Source organism: Tachysurus vachellii, chromosome 3 (assembly GCF_030014155.1).
Source record: "Tachysurus vachellii isolate PV-2020 chromosome 3, HZAU_Pvac_v1, whole genome shotgun sequence".
NCBI classification, from domain to species: domain Eukaryota; kingdom Metazoa; phylum Chordata; class Actinopteri; order Siluriformes; family Bagridae; genus Tachysurus; species Tachysurus vachellii.
Genome location: NC_083462.1, coordinates 6809350 through 6830757, shown reverse-complemented (window position 1 = coordinate 6830757; position 21408 = coordinate 6809350). Strand labels below are relative to the sequence as shown.

The following is a 21408-nucleotide window of genomic DNA, read 5'->3' as shown; positions in this document are numbered from 1 at the left end:
TGTAGGGTAGTGTAGTGTAGTGTAGGGTAGTGTAGGGTAGTGTCGTGTAGGTTAGTGTAGGGTAGTGTAGGGTAGTGTAGTGTAGTGTAGGGTAGGGTAGTGTAGTGTAGGGTAGTGTAGTGTAGGGTAGTGTAGTGTAGTGTAGGGTAGTGTAGTGTAGTGTAGTGTAGGGTAGTGTAGTGTAGGGTAGTGTAGTGTAGTGTAGTGTAGGGTAGTGTAGTGTAGTGTAGGGTAGTGTAGTGTAGTGTAGTGTAGTGTAGGGTAGTGTAGTGTAGTGTAGGGTAGTGTAGTGTAGGGTAGGGTAGTGTAGTGTAGGGTAGTGTAGGGTAGTGTAGTGTAGGGTAGTGTAGTGTAGTGTAGTGTAGGGTAGTGTAGTGTAGGGTAGTGTAGTGTAGTGTAGTGTAGGGTAGTGTAGTGTAGTGTAGTGTAGTGTAGGGTAGTGTAGTGTAGGGTAGTGTAGTGTAGTGTAGTGTAGGGTAGTGTAGTGTAGGGTAGTGTAGTGTAGTGTAGTGTAATGTAGTGTAGTGTAGTGTAGTGTATGGTAGTGTAGTGTAGTGTAGTGTAGTGTAGTGTAGTGTAGGGTAGGGTAGTGTAGTGTAGTGTAGTGTAGGTTAGTGTAGGGTAGTGTAGTGTAGTGTAGTGTAGGTTAGTGTAGGGTAGTGTAGTGTAGGGTAGTGTAGGTTAGTGTAGGGTAGTGTAGTGTAGGGTAGTGTAGTGTAGTGTAGTGTAGTGTAGTGTAGGGTAGTGTAGTGTAGTGTAGTGTAGGGTAGTGTAGGATAGTGTAGTGTAGGGTAGTGTAGGGTAGTGTAGTGTAGTGTAGTGTAGGGTAGTGTAGTGTAGTGTAGGGTAGTGTAGTGTAGTGTAGTGTAGGGTAGTGTAGTGTAATGTAGGGTAGTGTAGTGTAGTGTAGTGTAGGGTAGTGTAGTGTAGTGTAGGGTAGTGTAGGGTAGTGTCGTGTAGGTTAGTGTAGGGTAGTGTAGGGTAGTGTAGTGTAGTGTAGGGTAGGGTAGTGTAGTGTAGGGTAGTGTAGTGTAGGGTAGTGTAGTGTAGTGTAGGGTAGTGTAGTGTAGTGTAGGGTAGTGTAGTGTAGGGTAGTGTAGTGTAGTGTAGTGTAGGGTAGTGTAGTGTAGTGTAGGGTAGTGTAGTGTAGTGTAGTGTAGTGTAGGGTAGTGTAGTGTAGTGTAGGGTAGTGTAGTGTAGTGTAGGGTAGGGTAGTGTAGTGTAGGGTAGTGTAGGGTAGTGTAGTGTAGGGTAGTGTAGTGTAGTGTAGTGTAGGGTAGTGTAGTGTAGTGTAGTGTAGTGTAGTGTAGTGTAGTGTAGTGTAGTGTAGTGTAGTGTAGTGTAGTGTAGGGTAGTGTAGTGTAGGGTAGTGTAGTGTAGTGTAGTGTAGGGTAGTGTAGTGTAGTGTAGGGTAGTGTAGTGTAGTGTAGTGTAGTGTAGTGTAGGGTAGTGTAGTGTAGGGTAGTGTAGTGTAGTGTAGTGTAGGGTAGTGTAGTGTAGTGTAGGGTAGTGTAGTGTAGTGTAGGGTAGTGTAGTGTAGTGTAGTGTAGTGTAGGGTAGTGTAGTGTAGGGTAGTGTAGTGTAGTGTAGGGTAGTGTAGTGTAGGATAGTGTAGTGTAGGGTAGTGTAGGGTAGTGTAGTGTAGTGTAGTGTAGTGTAATGTAGTGCAGGGTAGTGAGTGTAGTGCAGGATAGTGAGTGTAGTGTAGTGTAGGGTAGTGTAGTGTAGTGCAGGGTAGTGAGTGTAGTGCAGGATAGTGAGTGTAGTGTAGTGTAGGATAGTGTAGTGTAGGGTAGTGTAGGGTAGTGTAGTGTAGTGTAGTGTAGTGTAGTGTAATGTAGTGCAGGGTAGTGAGTGTAGTGTAGTGTAGGGTAGTGTAGGGTAGTGTAGTGTAGGGTAGTGTAGGGTAGTGTAGGGTAGTGTAGTGTAGGGTAGTGTAGTGTAGTGTAGTGTAGGGTAGTGTAGGGTAGTGTAGTGTAGTGTATTGTAGGGTAGTGTAGGGTAGGGTAGTGTAGTGTAGGGTAGTGTAGGGTAGTGTAGGGTAGTGTAGTGTAGGGTAGTGTAGTGTAGTGTAGTGTAGTGTAGGGTAGGGTAGTGTAGTGTAGGGTAGTGTAGGGTAGTGTAGGGTAGTGTAGTGTAGGGTAGTGTAGTGTAGTGTAGGGTAGGGTAGTGTAGGGTAGTGTATTGTAGGGTAGTGTAGGGTAGGGTAGGGTAGTGTAGTGTAGTGTAGTGTAGTGTAGGTTAGTGTAGGGTAGTGTAGTGTTGGGTAGTGTAGTGTAGTGTAGTGTAGGGTAGTGTAGTGTAGTGTAGTGTAATGTAGTGTAGGGTAGTGTAGTGTAGTGTAATGTAGTGTAGGGTAGGTTAGTGTAGGGTAGTGTAGTGTTGGGTAGTGTAGTGTAGTGTAGTGTAGGGTAGTGTAGTGTAGTGTAGTGTAATGTAGTGTAGGGTAGTGTAGTGTAGTGTAATGTAGTGTAGGGTAGGTTAGTGTAGGGTAGTGTAGTGTTGGGTAGTGTAGTGTAGTGTAGTGTAGGATAGTGTAGTGTAGGGTAGTGTAGTGTAGTGTAGTGTAGGGTAGTGTAGTGTAGGGTAGGATAGTGTAGTGTAGGGTAGTGTAGTGTAGGGTAGTGTAGGGTAGTGTAGTGTAATGTAGTGTAGGGTAGGTTAGTGTAGGGTAGTGTAGTGTTGGGTAGTGTAGTGTAGTGTAGTGTAGGATAGTGTAGTGTAGGGTAGTGTAGTGTAGTGTAGTGTAGGGTAGTGTAGTGTAGGGTAGGATAGTGTAGTGTAGGGTAGTGTAGTGTAGGGTAGTGTAGGGTAGGTTAGTGTAGGGTAGTGTAGGGTAGTGTAGTGTAGTATAGGGTAGTGTAGTGTAGTGTAGTGTAGTGTAGTGTAGTGTAGGGTAGGGTAGGGTAGTTTCTTCTTCTTCTTCTTCTTCTTCTTCTTCTTCTTCTTCTTCTTCAAGTCAAGTCCAGTGAAGTCAAGTCAAGAAGCTTTTATTGTAATTTAACCATATATAGCTGACACAGTACACAGTGAAATGAGTTTCTCAGACAACATGCTGCTACATAAAACAACACAGAGCTAAGGACATCAGTCCTAGCCACATAAAGTGCAACATGAGCAACCTAATGCAACGGTGTGGGTCAAAAGTCAATACAAAACTCTACAAGACAAAATATACAAAAATACACCAAATAGCGCGTATAAAATCGTTTGTGTGATTGTGTGTGTGTGTGTGTGTGTTTGGTATATTTCAGTTCTCTTTGACCATAGATTTTTGCCAACAGGTTAGACTTCAGTGTGTTGTTCAGTCAGCAGATGGCGCTGTAAAACTGCTCTGCACTGGAAACCTGTGCAGGTTTATTTTTAGCTTCTACACTTAGAAGAAAAACAGCTCATGAGCTCATGAACATAAGAAGTAATGCTTTTACAAATGTGTCCCAGAGAAGAATAAGTGCCAAACAGTTCAGGGTAGATCTGTAACCCAGATTTGTTTCCATCTTTGCTCTTATTCTGTTCTTAGAATTTATGTACACTGAACAAAATGATTAACGCAACACTTTTGTTTTTGTTTCCCCCATTTTTCATCAGCATTTTTTCTTCCCTTCCCTTCCCTTCCCTTCTCTTCTCAACTACCCAAACATACATTACACAATTCCAGACAGCTTGTCACACATTAACCCAACCTCTATACCTCAGTGACTCAGTGTAATAGCTGATTTAACTTAATCCTCTCCTTCTCTAACAGTCTGTAAAATTATCACCTGACCTCTGACCCTGCATGTGGAAAAGAACGTACAGATGTGTACTGTGTGACAAATATAGCTGTGTCTTTATGTGTACATATGTACTATAGATCACGTCTTCATCATCTAGTGAACTCTAGCGTCCGTATCAGTGCTGTGTGAGGAACTGGGTGAAAGGGGTAGACCGGCGTTATCAGAAACAGACGACAATAACAGTGGAGGCACAGTGGTTCAAGTTCTACACTAGTGACCAGGATGTATATACAAGTGATTGAGAAAAAAAAATCTACCTAAATAACATACATATTAATATTTTTCTTTAAAAATCACATTTTCGGTAACTCCAAGATGTATTTATTGTATTGCATTATCAACACGCTGCGGTCTATTTAGCACTTGTTTCTCCTTTCCCCAAAGAGCAATGCAGCAGCACTTTAGTTCTTTAATCTGGCCAGCTCGAGGTCACCTCCTCATCAAACAGATCGGCTAGCACAGATTTAACCTTAATGCTAATAGCATCATCAAACCCAGTACACCGGTCAGCTCATAGATCATAAACTAGCTAAGCCTGGGACTTATTCTGAAGTATCGGTGTTGAATTTATATATATATATATTACACACACACACACACACAGATATATATATATATATATAACATTGAACACTGCTGAAAAATGTGGATTAGAAGAAGAAAGCTTGTTTGTTGGTCTGAACTAAGCATTCTCAGTTTGCAGGTTTTTCCCTTTGTTTTTTCCAACATCCAATAACATATCAGAGCAAGAATCAAGTTCCATTTAGCTATAAAACTCACATCCTTGGACCTGAAACTGAAATGTCCCAAAGTACTATACGGTACTGAAAAAAAAAATTCATGAAAACTATGGCATACAATGTGGAAGAGATGAAAGCTGTCAAATTGTGTGCTGCGCTTAGTGAAAAACAAGGGGGGTGTTTTAGTTTTAGCTAAATGCTAAGCTAAATGCTAAACTAAATACTTAGTGATCAACAAAACACTAATTTAAGCTAAACAACCTAACAGTAAACAATAACAATGATGCTACACAAGGCATTATTTAAACGGTAGCTAGAATTCTCTCTCATCACAGCCCAAGCTTTTGAAGCCAAACAAATGGCTGGCTTCAATATCTAATAGATATTAGATATCTATTAGATAGCTAATAGATATCTAATCTCATAGATATTGGCTTCAATATCTATGGCCGATCATATCTAAGCCTAATAGTGAATTGAAACTACAAATCTACCTGAGGGTAAGGTGACTTGAGCCAGGCCACCACCCACCCTGTTGTACTTTATAGCTACTGATTGAAAAAATAAAAACACTGAAATGTGACAAAGTACTATACGGGACTTAAAAAAAAAAAATCATTGAAAACTATGGCATACTAAGTGGAAGAGTGGAAGCTGTCAAATTGTGGGTGACTCGAGCGATTCCACAGAACACACTTCACACTGAAGCCAGTAGAATGTGAAGAGGGAAAGAGAGACAGGTGTGTGTGTGTGTATGTGTGTGTGTGAGAGAGAGAAAGAGTGTGTCAGATGGGGTGGTGTCAGGACTCTGAGCACAACTTTAATCCTCTTTAGCAATATGCTTGGTTATGTAACTTAGTCAATAAATAAATGCCTGTTACCTCCCACAAATCACACAAAGTCTTAATGTTTAAAAATCACAACTTTAATACCTCTTGTTCAAGTAAATATAAAAAGACTCTACAAGTACAGAGCATAGCTTTTGCTTCAAACAAACAGAAACAAAATCTATTTATAGAAAGTGAAAAAAATTGCCCCTGCAGTGACCGTGTCAGCAATAAAGAAAATAAAATTCCTCTTCATATTTTAGTTTTTTTTACGACAATAGTCTGTGCAAAGAAAGAATATGCATAACAAACACACTGTGTTACTGCTACGTTAAGGCCTCAGAGCTTTTAAACTCCTTGGTAAAGTGACGGTGTCAATATTTTACTATTTTGTATACGTCCCACAAAATTAAAAAAAAATTAAAAAAAAAAAAAAAAGAAAAAGGCTACAATTGCACCAGATAATTTATTTGCATATGAGGGACGTCTAGTCGGTGAAGTCGTGTATTACACGTGTATATACTCACTGCCTGGAGGATTTATGAATGTGTGAGCAATAAAATCCACACAAATGAAACATTCCTGTAACCTTCATCATAAAAAGAAAGTGAGACTGGCATCATACACACAAAATACTGCACACAATTCCACTGCAAATAAATCAATACGATCGAAAGTGGAAATCCTGTAATAAAAACCAAAAAGGTATAAAACGCAATTAAATAGGAAGATAAAAGAAAACACGCATCAAGAGACATCGAGTTTCTAAAATAAAACTGAAGGCTATGATAGAATACACATTAGAATAATACAGAATTGTATTATTGTAAAAAAAAAAGAAAAAAAAAAAAGGACGTTTCAGATCAACTGATTCACTTCTATTAAAAGATGAAGACAGAAAACTGATTTTAGAACAGGTTCATGGGAGAAGGTGGAGGTGGAGGTGGAGGTGCGAGTCATGAATAACTGATGTGGATTGGAAATTTAGGTCTGGCAGAGTTTGTCGTCGCTGCAGTAATGAGTGCTGCTGCAGGTGTGTGGCGCCATGGAGCGGCGGATAGGCGCAGGACTGCTACTGCTGCTGCCCACTGTCAGGTTCAGCAGACTGGTGCAGGTGGGCAGGTAGACGTGCTGGATGTGTTCCACCTCGGAGCGGCACACGGGACACGACTGCAAAGAGGAACAATTCATTTACAACTTTATTTTTTTTTTTAAAAAAGTCCAGGAGCAGAGTAATATAAAACACCAAGCTGAATAGATGTAGTTTATTATAAGTTCACTCTGTATGTGTCTCACCTGGAGTTGTGTAGCACAGTTCTGGCAGCACACCGTATGTCCGCAGGGGCAGAAGGCGGCGTCGATCTCTTCCTCGCAGCACAGCATGCACAGGAAGGCCTCGCGCAGCTTCTGCAGTTTTTCCTGCAGCAACCGGTTCTGCTGACAGCCTCCACACTCTAGCAAACCCTCCTCTCCGTGCCACGGTGAGCGGGAGGACGGAGACCGTGTGCCGGACCGAGACATGAGGTCCACGATGCCGGCGTTGTACAGAGCTCGTCTGGCATAGTCGTACACCTCTTTGGACGTCCGGCGGATGTCGAAGACGTACTTCTTCCCCAGGTTGATGTTCTCATTGAGGAAAAGTGAAGCCAGGTGACCCTTGAAGTCACGGCTGTACTGCATCATGACCGCATTCGTTACGGTGTCACATCTGAGGAAAGAAAACACTTCCGTTAGTGCCGAGCAAAAATTCTGACTGAGTTTCATTAGCGGTCTAAACAATATTCAGAACAAATAACGTGACTGAATTCAAACATCTATTAGTCTTTAAATCATCTGCTGCTGCTGCTCTGGTGTGCTGCATGCGTGTCCTTGCCAGCACTCAGAAAACTTCCCAAAGTGCTGATTCACAGTCACCGATCTCTATTAGATCAAATAAGTGAAGAGATGCTGAGTGAGCAGAAAAGAGCGAGACGAGCGAAAAAAACTGCACATGCTAAAGAAAAGTCGCAGAACAATGAGATGACGTCATCAGCCGTACACGCTGCCTAATCTGAGGCAGTGCCGAGGAGACGCCGAGGGCAGGTGGACGTAGAAAAGAGCCAGTTTTCATCACAAACACTGTAGCAAATGCTGTTACTGGGAAATAATCAGCACCAGGATGGAAGGAGTGACTCACGACAAGAACACTCACATCGTATCACTTCTAGAACACAAGAGTTTTATACCTTTACGAGGACAATTTCGTCTGCTACTTTGTTTACCCTACTTAATTGCCCTGGATTTAATAATGCGCAACCCTCAAACCTAATTAAATGATCATAATTTAAGAAGAAAAAACAAAACAAAAACACTGACTCCGTGCTCAAGGTCTTTCTACAAAGAAAGACGTCAGCTTTGTTTAAAAATTACAAAGCAAATGCAGATTTTTAGCATGTTTTTGCAACAGAAACATGAGAAATAATAAGAAAATAAAGAATACAAATAAAAATTAATAAAGAAATTCAATCCTCAGCCCACGATGGGCCGAATCAAACCGCTGACACACAGCTAGCACACAAACTTCTTCCAAACAGGAACAAAATGATGTACATGTTAGATCCTTGCCAGAACAAAATGATCCTCAAACCCATTTATTAACTTAATGCCCATGATGCTAAATATGTATAAAGTAAACATTTACTGGTCCTCATAAACCCTCAGTGTGTGAAGGTGTTATTACAGTCTGGTGTAAGTGTGAACGTGGTCACGTATCATTCACAACCAGGACAAAGTGCAGCACTGAGACCCAACCGCTGCAGGACTTTGGTTTTCTAAGAGCTGGGATGGTGACTGGTAGAGCTGATGAAATGCTCTATAGGTCTAGATCATGATAAATATTCGAACATGGATAGTTTATAAACTATAAACTATAAACTATTGGTGCTTGTTTTTTTTCAGCGTGACGTTTCACCCACCTGTAGAAGGCGTGCGTCTCGGTGATGGCCCGGTACAGCCCGCTAGCCGCTCGGTTACTGATCAGCTTGAAGAGCAGGACCACGCTGTCGCTGCTTTCCTTGGTCACGGTCAGGTACACGCTCTTCCCTGACTGAGTGGCGATTTGGATTAAAGGATAAGAAATCCTGCCAATAAAAAAAAAAAGGGGGGGGGGGGGGTTAGATGTATTAAATGTACCGTTTAACAGCATCGTGAACAGCCACTAGTGCCACTCAGATAAGCTGGCATGAACCTCAGAGTTTGCAGGACTGGAACTGTACTTTGGATGCAATATAATAATAAAAGTTTAGATAAAACTTTTAAGAGTCTGTTTGCCTTACATAAAAGCCAATTAACTAAAGTAATAATTCCTCATCACATAACACCCATACAAGATAGATAGATAGATAGATAGATAGATAGATAGATAGATAGATAGATAGATAGATAGATCTCTATCTATCTATATATATGGACTAATATCAGAAGAACGCTAGTGCAGTTGTGTCACATTCTCATGTCCTAAACATAGCTGCTTTTATTCTTTATGTTTTTATCTCTCTCGCTCTAATTAAGAAAGCAGGGAGAGAGACATGTGGTTTAAGGTAAGCTGTCAAATTCTGAAGAAACCAAATTGCATCATTTTTTTTGTTGGCTAGAAATGCAAATGCGAGTGTGATGCTGCCACCACCATGTTTCACTGTTCTTAAAGGTGCTTTTTATCAGTAGGGATTGAGAACTTGGTCAGTGTTGAGGGGAATATGCTGATACAGGGTAAGTCTAGAAAACGGTGTGTAATAAACTTGAAAAATGGACACACTCTTATGAAGGATATCTTTAAGTACCTGTTGACCAGGCTGAAGTCGTCCCTGCAGATGGCGATGCCGTCAGGTCCCACACCGACCGCCAGCCTCTGGCCCTCTGCGTCCCGCGCCCAGTGCCACTCTACGCCGTAGTGCTCCAGGGATGCCACCAGCTGTAGGGCCTGATACTCCACCGAGCCCTGGCTCAGCCCCTCCAGAGCCTTGTGCTTGGCTATGATACTACCAAAGAAACAGACACCCACACGTTCAGACTCAACGAAGTTGGGAACAAAACAATCAATCAATCAAAAGAGAAGCAAACAGCACCATGTATTCAGCGTGTAGACTGGGACGGCGCTGGAAAAAGACTGCGACCGAGATAAAGAGAAAGATTTTATAGCCGTTCGGTCGGCGTCCAGTCGAATACGCACAAGTTTCTGTGCTTCGTTAGTGATCCAAAACACAGTGGAGGCAGACGGAACAGGAGGTAAATTCATGCCGAGTTTTCTTTTGTGCTCGAGAACATCATGCAGCTGTACTGCACGTCAGACCACAAACCATCGGCACTACATCGTCCAGCAGACCGCTTTTATTCTGCACCTGAGGCAAAGCTCTGAACGTCACAGTCAGCATCTTTACAACGGCTTCCTTTGCAAAGCATTGTGGGAAAAGAAAGCGCTCGTCGCTGTCAGAACACACACAGCTTTACCTCAGTCTCCTACACAGCGCTGACACTGCAGATGCGTTTCAATTCTAAATAAACGTCTCTTCACAGCATATCGAGCTGCTGTTACATGAGATTAATAATAAACAGCTTCTGACTAACCAGAACTCGCATAATCACACCTCCACACCCTCTGTGTGCATCAACGAAGGGCAAAAGGGAAGCTTTATTAACACAAACACACTGCATGTGTAGTACGTGAGAGAGCGAGCGCTGGTAAACAATGCCGTGTTTGGATGGGCATGAACTCTGACCTCACATGCTTTACTTGGCCCGTTCCCATCTGCCACTGCTAAGACCAAGGACTCGATCAGGCATGAGATAAACGACAGAATTGTAACCCTTCGCGTAACCGTAAACACTGGGCTCAACGTCCAATCACAGCTCTTCATCCAGTCCAATTTTATAGGTGGCGCTAATTCTTTTTAAACAATCGTGATCACTCATGACTATCTGGCACTAGCACAGATTTTTTTTTAGACATATTGGATTTATAACAGACATGCTGGTGTGTGTACCTGTTAACCGTCTCCTGGTCGGGGTCTTTCCCACACAGCTCGGTGTACCAGTATTTGGCCGTGTTCTGGTTGTAGTCACCAAACTCTGCCTGGGCCAAGAGGGAGCTGAGCTCCTCCGCCTGCTCCGAGCACATGCGCAGGTGACCACGGTGCAGATCCTCTTTAACATGCATGAAGAACAAGTGCCTGAGAGAGAGAGAGAGAGAGAGAGAGAGAGAGAGAGAGAGAGAGAGAGAGATTAACGAAGTGTGACAGGTGGCTGCTGCTTGATAGGGTTACAACATACCCCAGAGAAAAGGACACATTAAGAGTACGGTACTGACTGTGGGGTCAGATACACAACACAAATATATGATCATATAAAAGTAAACACTCAAACAGAACAGATCGTGAAAGCCTGAAGCATTTATATTTTTACCCAACATACTAGATCTGGCAATATTTTCATTTAAAACGAACAGACACGCTGAAAGCCGACAGTCCTGACTGGATAATTTCATCTGGAGCATCGGCGTTCTGGTAAAAACTGTAACTCATTCCACAGCTGGTCTGCAAATGTGTTACTCAGCAAGTGCTTTGAAGACTTTCACTTTGAAGACTTTCAAAATTCACTTTAAACTGCTCACAAGCAGAAGTGTGAATATTAACAGAAACCGCCCCAAACCGCTCTCGCACTATTACAGTAAAATACAGAAGTACAGAGTTCCCGATGCAGACAGACTCGCTCTCAGCGCACGGACTCGAACGCAGCAGAGGTCAGGCGGCGTTACATAACCTGCATGTGGTGTGAAGTGCTTTGACTTTTACCCTACAGCCTCCCTCGCACGCTCTTATCAGCCGGCAGAAGTTATCAGCCTCACTGTGCGCGGTCTGGACTTTCCTCTTAGACCATATGTTAAGAGCTTGAAAACCTTCCGCAAAAGCATAAGCTCTGCTCTAAGGAAGTCGTGACCTAATGGTTAGAGAGTCTGACTCTCAACCCTAAGGTTGTGGGTTCGAGTCTCGGGCCGGCCACGACTGAGGTGCCCTTGAGCAAGGCACCGAACCCCCCAACTGCTCCCCGGGCGTCGCAGCATAAATGGCTGCCCACTGCTCCGGGTGTGTGTTCATGGTGTGTGTGTGTTCACTGCTGTGTGTGTGTACTTTGGATGGGTTAAATGCAGAGAACAAATTCTGAGTATAGGTCACCGTACTTAGCCGTATGTCACGTAACGTAACTTAGGCTCGTTGCAGTACGACGTTTTATGGAAAATTCTGTTCCTGTACTGAATAAAGATCACTCAGAATAAAGAAACTCACATACTGTAGATTTTCACTACAGCATCTGTGAAAAGTTAAGTTCATGAGCTGCTGTATGTAATTTGCACTAAACTCTAACTCTTAACTTGCCAAATAAAGATCAGCGGCATACGTTACATCTTTAAGTCTTGACCTGAGCTTAATCTGTAGCTCAGGCTTCAAAACCACACAGTAATTCAAACGGCACAAAAACCAAGCTGCACCACACAGAAGGATCGGCGGAGACCCGTCTTAGTGGCGTCGAAAACATGATTGGTACGAGACGTCGACTCCGTGATAAATTGGAAGCGACGAGAAAAAGACGCTGAAAATGTTCGTTCATGGGAACCCAAAAATCTTGCAACTTGGAGGCATCCCAACTTCCTGCTCTTTCAGCCCCAGCCATGATGTGTGCATCAGCTCGCTGACAAAAGCTGGATAAATATTGATTTTTAGATTAAAAGGAGAACGTGGTGAAATAATAGACGAGGAATGAGTGGCTAAGGACGGGTTCCAAAACAAAAACAAGAGATGATCACATGTTCCACGTAGGGGTGTGGAATAATAAACACGCTCTGTGGAAAGACAAAGGCGGCGTGAGTAAGAGCTACCTTCCCTGCGGTGACACCGGAGAGCGCCGCTCATGTGAAGAGCTACCTGAGAAGAGAAACAAAAGGAGGGCTGATGAAGGGAGGTTACTGTCGTTCACGGGCCACGCTTCGAGCAGAACAAGCGGCGCCGGTTTAGTCGAGGAGAGACAACAAAGGTGGAGAGAGAGGTGTGTGTGTGTGGGAGGGAGGGGGAGGGTGAGCAGCAGGGTTACTCTAGTTCACAAGAAACAACAACAAGACGCACTGGTTTGCCATGTGTCTTATCGAGCTGAACACGAGATCTCGCAGCTGCTCGTATGCAGGCGCAGTGTATAATTGACAACAGAACAGTGCCCTAAGGCCAGCATTCAATCGCAGTGCCACCTGTTTGTTTGTTTTAAACACAGTTTAACTTTCTGCAAACGGAAATCTAAACAGTCGAACACGAGACTAGAATTTGTTGGTTTTTTTTGTTTACATGATAAAGCCTCCATCTTGTTGCTTACTGTTGCACCAAGTATTAATAAAACTTTACTCGGTTTAGTGCTTGGACCCCAACTCTCTCGAATATTACCACCGTATATGGAACTTGTGTATGAAAGGAGGTCATATGCGTCGAATCAAATTGACGAATGTAACGGCGGCAACAACAACAACCACCCTGTGTAGGCTGCTGCTTTTTTTTTTTTTTTTTTTTAAATACATTGGTCTCAGTCGAAAGAGGGACACTTTCCCATATGGTGCAGGCGAGTGGTGAGCAGGAAGAAGCTGCTGAGTCAGCGTTCAGGTTTCAGCGCACAGTTCTGGTCAGATCGACGACAGATGCACTTCAGCACGTGCCCCGATATCCCGATGACCTGGGGATATCCAACAAAAGTCCAAACCGACTTGAAGCCAAATTGATTTGTTTTTAAAACAGCTGACCCAATTTTACACGGCTAATCAATACAGTTTGTGGAATATTGGTTTTTGTTACACTGAAGGTTTCATGACAGAAGATAGTCATCAAAACAACAGAGGTGTTAATCTACATCCAACACAGGAGACAGGATCTGTTAGATGTTAAAGTCGAGGTAATTAACACGATTAAACAGGAATAGATGGAGTCACAAGAAGTAAACAAGGCTTTTTCCCCACTGATGCTGAAAACAATTAGTCTGTATAAACTGATCTGCTGTTAAACAATGACCAGCAGCTTTGTTTCAGTAGTTCTGGAAATTGGACTGTGGACCCCACACACACACCTTTTGTACAACAAAAATTCCAGCATGATCACATAACAGTAAAAGAAATAATTACACAAACACATTAATCTGTGAATCAATGACCGATCACTGCTCCAAAAGAGTCCATCGGTGTGACGAGTCAAAGGTGTTTTTCGAAGAGTCGTTCTAACGTCCAATGAAATAAGATGAATATTACGTCTTTTGTCTGATCACATCCCGTTGAAACAAAGCCCACCTCATGTGCTTCCACATCCCCTACAGCCGAGCGGCCTGACTGATAAGAGTAAACGGGGGAAGGGGAAACAAAACCCCATCTGCTTTTCAGAAGGTCTGAACAACGTCTACAATCATAATAAGCAACATGTTTAGGAGCAACACACCATCATCCTTTATCCAGGATTGTAACAGAGACAAAGAATAAAGAAACAGACACATTCATTGTGCCAGAGCTGGCAAACATCAGGCACTCGCCACAGCACAAAGATCTTCTGAATCGGAAAAGAAAGTTTTCTTGCCCAGAGACGACGACAACGCGTCAGCCAATCGGATCGTCCGTAACCAGACCTCACCGGCCGAGCTGAAACAAAGCTCTTTCAGTTTGTCAAACAAAACAGGCCCGAGCTGCTCAGCCGGGGTTACTATCAGTCAACGAACTAGAGTAAACCCTGCCAGCGCAAACCTCTACATCCCCCACCAACACACACACACACACACACACAAGGACTTGCAATAAAATCAAGTGAAAGCTTGTGCTCTGTACCTGGGAAAACAAACGCATTTTTCTAACATTTATATATGCAGTTAATCCCTGTGGTGTTTCAGTCATCATGCACAACCCGGTAATTAAATCCTGCCCGGAAGCTGTGTGTGTACAGAAATATGGGGAATAAAAAAAAAAAAAAAAAAAAAAAAAAACCTTCTGAGAGAACGAGATTTATATCCTTGAAAGCTTGAGACACTAAAACAAAGCTGTTCTAACACGATGAACCAAAACGTGAAACAAATCCAGATAATAATCCGTAACTCCGTCTACCGAGTTTGTGAGTTCAGTTATCAGCTACAGTGTGTTCCAAAAAACTATGAATATTATTTATATACTATATATACTTATTTAATCAGAAAAAAAAAAGATGTTAAAGCTTAAGAATGCTATCTTCATATTAAAATACTACAGTGAGGGGTGTGTGTGTTGGGGGGGGGTTTTGGGGGTGTTGGTATTGCTTCCTGTCATGTCTCACACACACACACAGAGGTTTGATGAAATCTGTAGAGATCTTTACTCAACATTTGTCTCAGTGTTACAGCAGCAGAGGAAACGCTGCCTCAGTATTTGTGTCTCACTCCGAAGTTGATGAGGACATTTCGGTCATCTGGGTAATAACAGCAGGTTAAAGGATTTGTCCAGGCCGTGTCCTGATTACGTGGCTAAACGGGAGCCGTGTTGACTGACGTAAAACCTTCGAGTCCAAGACGGGTCGAAGTAGCAAACACCTCCATTCGCACTTAAACGACTTTAAAACAAGTGTTTTACATAGTTCCAACAGAACACAGGATGCTTTGCATACGTGCGTGTGTGTGTGTGTGTCCAAACCTGCAGGTTCTACACATTTGAGCACATTTGTGTTTAACTCGATACGTCCATTGTTCGTTAAAGTCAGAGTTTAATATTCAGGTCAGGAAACTTTTGGCTGCTTTTGTTAATCATTATTTCACCCACAATTAAACTGCCTGAAAGGACAAAAATAGGTCTGAAATACTAACAGCACAAAAAAAAAAAAAAAAAAAAAAAAAAAGTCTTATCTCTGTTGTGCAAGTGACCCACTGGGAAAGGAGGAGGGGGAAAAAAAAAACATCGCAGGCTAAAAAGGGTGTGTTTATTAACTTTAAGCCCAGGTCATATCTCGGCACCCAGAGATTTTAAAGGAGTGTGTGGGGCACTTTAGATTTTACTGTGCTGAACGGAGCCAGTTATATCAGTGAGGAAGACACACACACACAGAGTTGGGGGAAGTGTGTGTGTTAGGGGGGTTGACTCCAGTCAGCTCGGAGGTCAGAAGATATGAGATTGTTTTGTGCCTCCAAGGTCTTCTGCTCTCTTTAACCCTTTCTTCTCTCCCACCAGCCTGCAGGTCTTCTTCTCCACTCAGATGTCTGTACTGTACTATAACGTGCTGCACCCAGCTGCTGCTCCACACATCACATCAACACACAGTCAGAGGAAGTGGCATCGAGCGAGGTTTCCACATCAGAATCAGCTCCATATTGTTAAAGAAAAAAAGTTTTTTTTTCCTCTCAGCTCCAGCGTCCGTGTGCTTTAACCGTACATGTGTTCAGCATCGTTAATAAACCTCATGAGTATGGTCGGATTTCTGCTGACTCTCACTGTAACGGACGTGCGGTTAAATAAGAACTGCAGCCGGTCCAGAATTGCGCGCTCGAAATGCAGAGAAATGATGTGTATTTATAGGCTGAAAAAACAAAAAAAACTAAACTAAAAAAGGTTTAGCTGAGGAGCTGCAGGAGGTTCTGTGTCATCTGGACCGGAGAGTCTTATATAACCACAGACTAATGTATAGAGTAATGTTTACATAACAGGCTGAGAGAAAAATGGGGGATGGGAAAGAGAGAGAGAGAGAGAGAGAGGGAGAGAGAGGGAGAGAGAGACTATGATATGAAGTGACAGGCTTTTGTGATCAGAAATCTTACACGTTTCCTCCCTCATCACATGTCTGTGCGCTTTCCTTCAACGATGCTCTGAACACGGCATTTTCTCCGCTCAAACACGTTCGATTCATCTAATCCGCTAATTAACACGATTGTCCTGAGGCGACGTGGGAGTGTTAGAGAAAGGAAACATGAAACTATGAAGCCAGCTTGCTGCTGTAGACTTGGTTTTCTCTAGTGTAAGTGTATTGTACTGGGGGAGAGAGAGAGAGAGGGGAGACAGAGAGAGAGCGTGAGACACAGAGAGAGAGAGAGAGAGCGAGACACAGAGAGAGAGAGAGAGAGAGAGAGCGAGACACAGAGAGAGTGAGAGAGAGAGAGCGAGACACAGAGAGTGAGAGAGAGAGAGCGAGACACAGAGAGAGTGAGAGAGAGAGAGCGAGACACAGAGAGAGTGAGAGAGAGAGCGAGACACAGAGAGAGTGAGAGAGAGAGCGAGACACAGAGAGAGTGAGAGAGAGCGAGACACAGAGAGAGTGAGAGAGAGCGAGACACAGAGAGTGAGAGAGAGAGCGAGACACAGAGAGTGAGAGAGAGAGCGAGACACAGAGAGTGAGAGAGAGAGCGAGACACAGAGAGTGAGAGAGAGAGAGCGAGACACAGAGAGTGAGAGAGAGAGAGCGAGACACAGAGAGTGAGAGAGAGAGAGCGAGACACAGAGAGTGAGAGAGAGAGAGCGAGACACAGAGAGTGAGAGAGAGAGAGCGAGACACAGAGAGTGAGAGAGAGAGAGCGAGACACAGAGAGTGAGAGAGAGAGAGCGAGACACAGAGAGTGAGAGAGAGAGAGCGAGACACAGAGAGTGAGAGAGAGAGAGCGAGACACAGAGAATGAGAGAGAGAGCGAGACACAGAGAGTGAGAGAGAGAGCGAGACACAGAGAGTGAGAGAGAGAGCGAGACACAGAGAGTGAGAGAGAGAGCGAGACACAGAGAGTGAGAGAGAGAGCGAGACACAGAGAGTGAGAGAGAGAGATTTTTTGGGTCTGTAGTCAACAAAATGCTGTAAACACCTTCTCTGAGAAAGAAAAATAACCAAACAAACACACACTGACTCACAGCAGTAACTATACATAGGGCAACAAAGATAGAGTAGATACTGAATAATTTATACACTGTGTGTAAGAGAGATGGAGTTTTAGATATTTTACATTCTGTGTTTGCGAGCGTTGCAATGCCCTCAAGCTGAGGAGATGTAGGGGGTGTAGGGCAAAGGGGACACACGCTGAAGTGAGTCAGAAATGTCTCTGAAACAGAAGTCCGTCTAAGAACGGACTTCTGTAGAAGGGATGAAGTCAGTTCCTGTCCGCGGTGAACCGCTGCTTATAATAATCTAGTGCTGAACACTTTCAGTAAATAAAGACAAGACAATTACTCTATTGTAAAGGTGCAGAATGAAGCACATCCACTCACACCAATGAGTCAATAGCAAAACTTTTCATCACGCGCTTCACACAAAGAGATGCTGCTGGAAAAACCCAGTACAGAGACGGGGCAGAAAAAGACGACTCGCTGCACATGTCTTCGCTCTTTCACTTTCCATATCTCTGTCCATCTCATAATCAAGTCATTTCATTCGTGAGTGATCACAGAGCCCTCCCTTTCCTTCACATGAATCCTCAGGGATCTGGTAATCATTAACGGTTAAGAGAAACAGTACCTCAGATTATCACCCATCTATAGAAACCTGCCATTTGAACAGACTTTCAATCCACCTGATGAAACTTTCACAGTGAATCAGTTGCAGTACTGTTTGAGAGGTCAAAACACTTCCCTTTCATCCTAGTGCAAAAAAAAGTCCCTAAAAGGCAGTTAGTCGGAATTACGCTAATAGTTTCAGCCTGATTTTACTGCTTGAATAAAAAAAAAAAAAACAACCAGCATTTCATGAAGGAATTTATCACGAGTTGATATTATAGGTCATAAAACGTGTTCACGTTATCATGAACCGATTTAGTGCGTCACTGCGAGAGAAAACAAAAGTTTTGATTAAAATCTGAGCGATACAACAACGCTGGTCTAAAATCTACCAATAATACAAAAAGAGGGCAGGGCAGGATAATGCAAGTGTAACAGAACAGGTACAAACACAGTAGAGGTGATTTGGAACAGTCACATATTGACCAGACAATAAAAAGAGCATCCGACTTTTTTTTTTTAAAGTCTTAGATCTATCAGAAGAGGATCTACGTCTTTTAATAATCCGACAAGGAGAACACATTGTTTTACTGCACACACACACACCGTACAGTTCGGTTATTGTGATGTTTTTGTACAGAGGGATCTTAAAGTAATCTTAAAGTAAAAACAGAGTTAAGAAGCACAAGGATAATCAGTACACGACAAAGTAATCAGCGAGTTCAGCGACTCAACCCACAGAGATAAGCTCTGACAGGACCATGATGCCTCACAGGAGGAGCTTCTTTACAGCTCATCAAAATGACCTGCTCCAGAGCCAGAAAGTGGTCTCGTCCTGACACGCTTGCACCGTGTGACTTTTACAGCTCGATACGTGTCCGGACATCTCCACTCCATCATCTACGACCTTTTTTGTAAATATATTCCGAAACACTCCAGTCTAATGTTTCAAAACATTTTGTTTTTCTCCATTGGAAAAAACCCTCTTGAATTATTCAGAAAAACAGAAGTGTGCCAAAATGGTCTGGCGCTCTACAAATAAAAAATAAAACCACACAGGGAACAAAGTAGAGCGAGGAGAGGAGGTGAGCGGGGGACGAGAGGCTTTGTAGCAGGGATCGCATTTCTACGTGCTGCCTCCGAGCATCGTGCTGCTGGATGACCTAGAGTTACCCCGAGCGAGCAGGGTTACTACAGGGCATTCATCTATGCCGGAAAAAGAAAGCCGCAACATTTCAAAGGCTCTTGTCTTGCGCTGCTTGATAGATAGCTGATGTATATTTGAAGCAGACTTCAGGAAACATTGCCGGACATGAATCTTTTTTATATGCAACATGACCCAGATTTGGTTGAGAACAAGAATCTTATTTTAGAAGCCAAAATTCTTTGTTTTTTCTTCACCGTTTTAAAATAGCTGCATGTGCTGCATGTACTTCCTGCATGTACAGTACGTCCACGTTGGCTTGTTCTTCCTGTCACTCAGACTTCTCTGTAGAGTTAACCATATTCGCCAGACATGTAGTCTTAAATTTAACGCAGCTTAATATTAAAGCAACAACAACAACAACTCTGAGGAAAATGTTTATACACAGAAACCCTCCAACACTCTAAACATGTGCTGTGAGGATTTATCCTGTACCGAGCTCATATAAACCGATTTCTGGCGCACTGACAAGACACACTGAAAACCCATTAAAATTTCCCTCATGCCAGAAATAAGTACCTTGTCTGCTCTTGTAGTATTAAATGTGGCTCGACGAAGAACTTGACCCTCAGTCGGAGCCTGCAGGGAGTCACGCTGTCCATCTGCTGCGAGATTCGGTTCCTCAGGTTCAGCCACAGGTTCTCTCCTTTACTGCCGGAGAACTGGAGGCCAAAATAGTCCACCTCGATAATGCCTAACTTTCTACATACCTGTGACAAAGAGAAAAGAAAACAGATCGTGTCAATATAAATATTAGGATGAAGCTGGTATTTCAGTGATGGCATATTTAGACTCAGGTATGCAAAGCACATCCTTCCAAACACACACAGTAGGAACAATCATATTTGTGCGTAATTATCTCACAGTCTGGGAATATTAATTAACTGGAAGAACTTGTGGAGCTACACAATGTAAGCGTGTTGTGTTGAATATGAAACTATGCAGAAAGCAGGTGCAGAGGATTTGAACTCGAGTAACCTCGGTCAACTTCATCAGTAATGACACACCAAGCCACCAGAGCAACACGTTTAACAGGAACAAAAGAGATGTCCTCTTTAGGTCATGCCAACATTTCTGACCATGTATTTAGTTTTAAATCTTCTGGGCAAAAAACCTTCACACTACATTGCAGATAAACATAGACAGCATTTTGATTGAAATCCTAACAGATGAGAGTTTTCCATATTGTTCAAAACAAAATTTATTAAATCAATAACTGCACCACAAAACATTGAGTAGTTTTAGCTTCTGAAAATAATAATAGTAATAACAATAAGTATAATTTTCATAATTATTTTCTTCTTCATACTACTACTACTACTACTACTACTAATAATAATAATAATAATAATAATAACAATAATAACATTAGTTATTATTATTATTAACAATAATAACAATATAATAATAGCAACATTAACGTATTATTATTATTATTATTATTAATAGCAATTAAATTAACAACAACACTAAACAATAATAAATAATGTAACTAAATAATAATAAAAAATAATAACAGTAATAATAATAACAACAATAAAATGAACAATAAATACACAACAATAATAAAACAAAAACAACAACAATAACAATAACAATAATAATAATAATAATAAAGCTACAGGCTTTAATGGGGTTTGTTTACCTCCTTCACAGCGACTCCTGCATGAAATATGTAGATTATGTACATTACTTTATGTACATTACTGATCGTTCATAATCCATATTCATATTTTATATATTCATTCTATATCCATATTTTATACTCATTCTGTCTATATTGTATCTCATCGTCTGCATTGTTTTCTTGTATAATATAGTGTTATTTATGTCTGTACCAATTTTATTCTTCCTATAATAACCTAAGATCCGTGTGAAGTGTTAATGTAAGTAAATAAGAAAGCGGTAAATAAACAGAAGAATAAACAGAAGAATAAACAGAAGAATATCTCACCTTATTTAAACAATCCTCTCCATTCGCCTTGGCATCAACTTCCACCTCCATCACCACCGAGTCCGGCCGCGTTACATGGCACAGCATCGCGAGGATTAGCTTTGGTTTATTTACGGTAGCTGCTTAAAATAAATTAAAATAAAACGACCCTCTTCGGTCTAAAAGCCCTACATTGACTCCTGCAGTCACTTCCCTGAGCTGTCTCTCTAAAGCACACTGTCTTTACCGTGCAGCTCAGTTCCGGCCCTATATGAATGAATCACAGGCCACGCCCACTTCCGGGAGAAGAGACAAATCGGCGACGTCAACTTCATTTGCATATAATTTGCATTGAACCCATGAAAAGGCATTTGGAGCAGCCAGGTTTAAAACTTGACATAATGTTGCTGTTTGTTTATTTATTTATTTGTTTATTTGTTTGTTTATTTAGATATG

General features: G+C 42.2%; 1 protein-coding gene across 1 annotated transcript; it reads right to left on the bottom strand.

The window, feature by feature from the left end:
- Positions 1-5425: 5425 nt before the first annotated feature.
- On the bottom strand, positions 5426-21207 carry mylipa (myosin regulatory light chain interacting protein a). Its single transcript, XM_060865569.1, has 7 exons — positions 20974-21207; positions 19539-19729; positions 10362-10547; positions 9162-9359; positions 8298-8462; positions 6640-7051; positions 5426-6513 (listed from the first exon to the last, which is right to left on the bottom strand). The coding sequence occupies exons 1-7, from the start codon at positions 21058-21060 to the stop codon at positions 6328-6330; spliced, it is 1425 nt and encodes a 474-aa protein (XP_060721552.1). The 5' UTR covers positions 21061-21207; the 3' UTR covers positions 5426-6327.
- Positions 21208-21408: the final 201 nt, after the last annotated feature.

Excerpts from the sequence above, each read along its gene's own strand:
- mylipa (XM_060865569.1), bottom strand. The coding sequence starts at position 21,060 with ATGCTGTGCCATGTAACGCGGCCGGACTCGGTGGTGATGGAGGTGGAA. Across the intron at positions 10,548-19,538 it reads ATACTACAAGAGCAGACAAG|GCACTTGTTCTTCATGCATG; the intron begins GTACTTATTTCT and ends TCTCTCTCTCAG. Across the intron at positions 8,463-9,161 it reads GACTTCAGCCTGGTCAACAG|GATTTCTTATCCTTTAATCC; the intron begins GTACTTAAAGAT and ends TTTTATTGGCAG.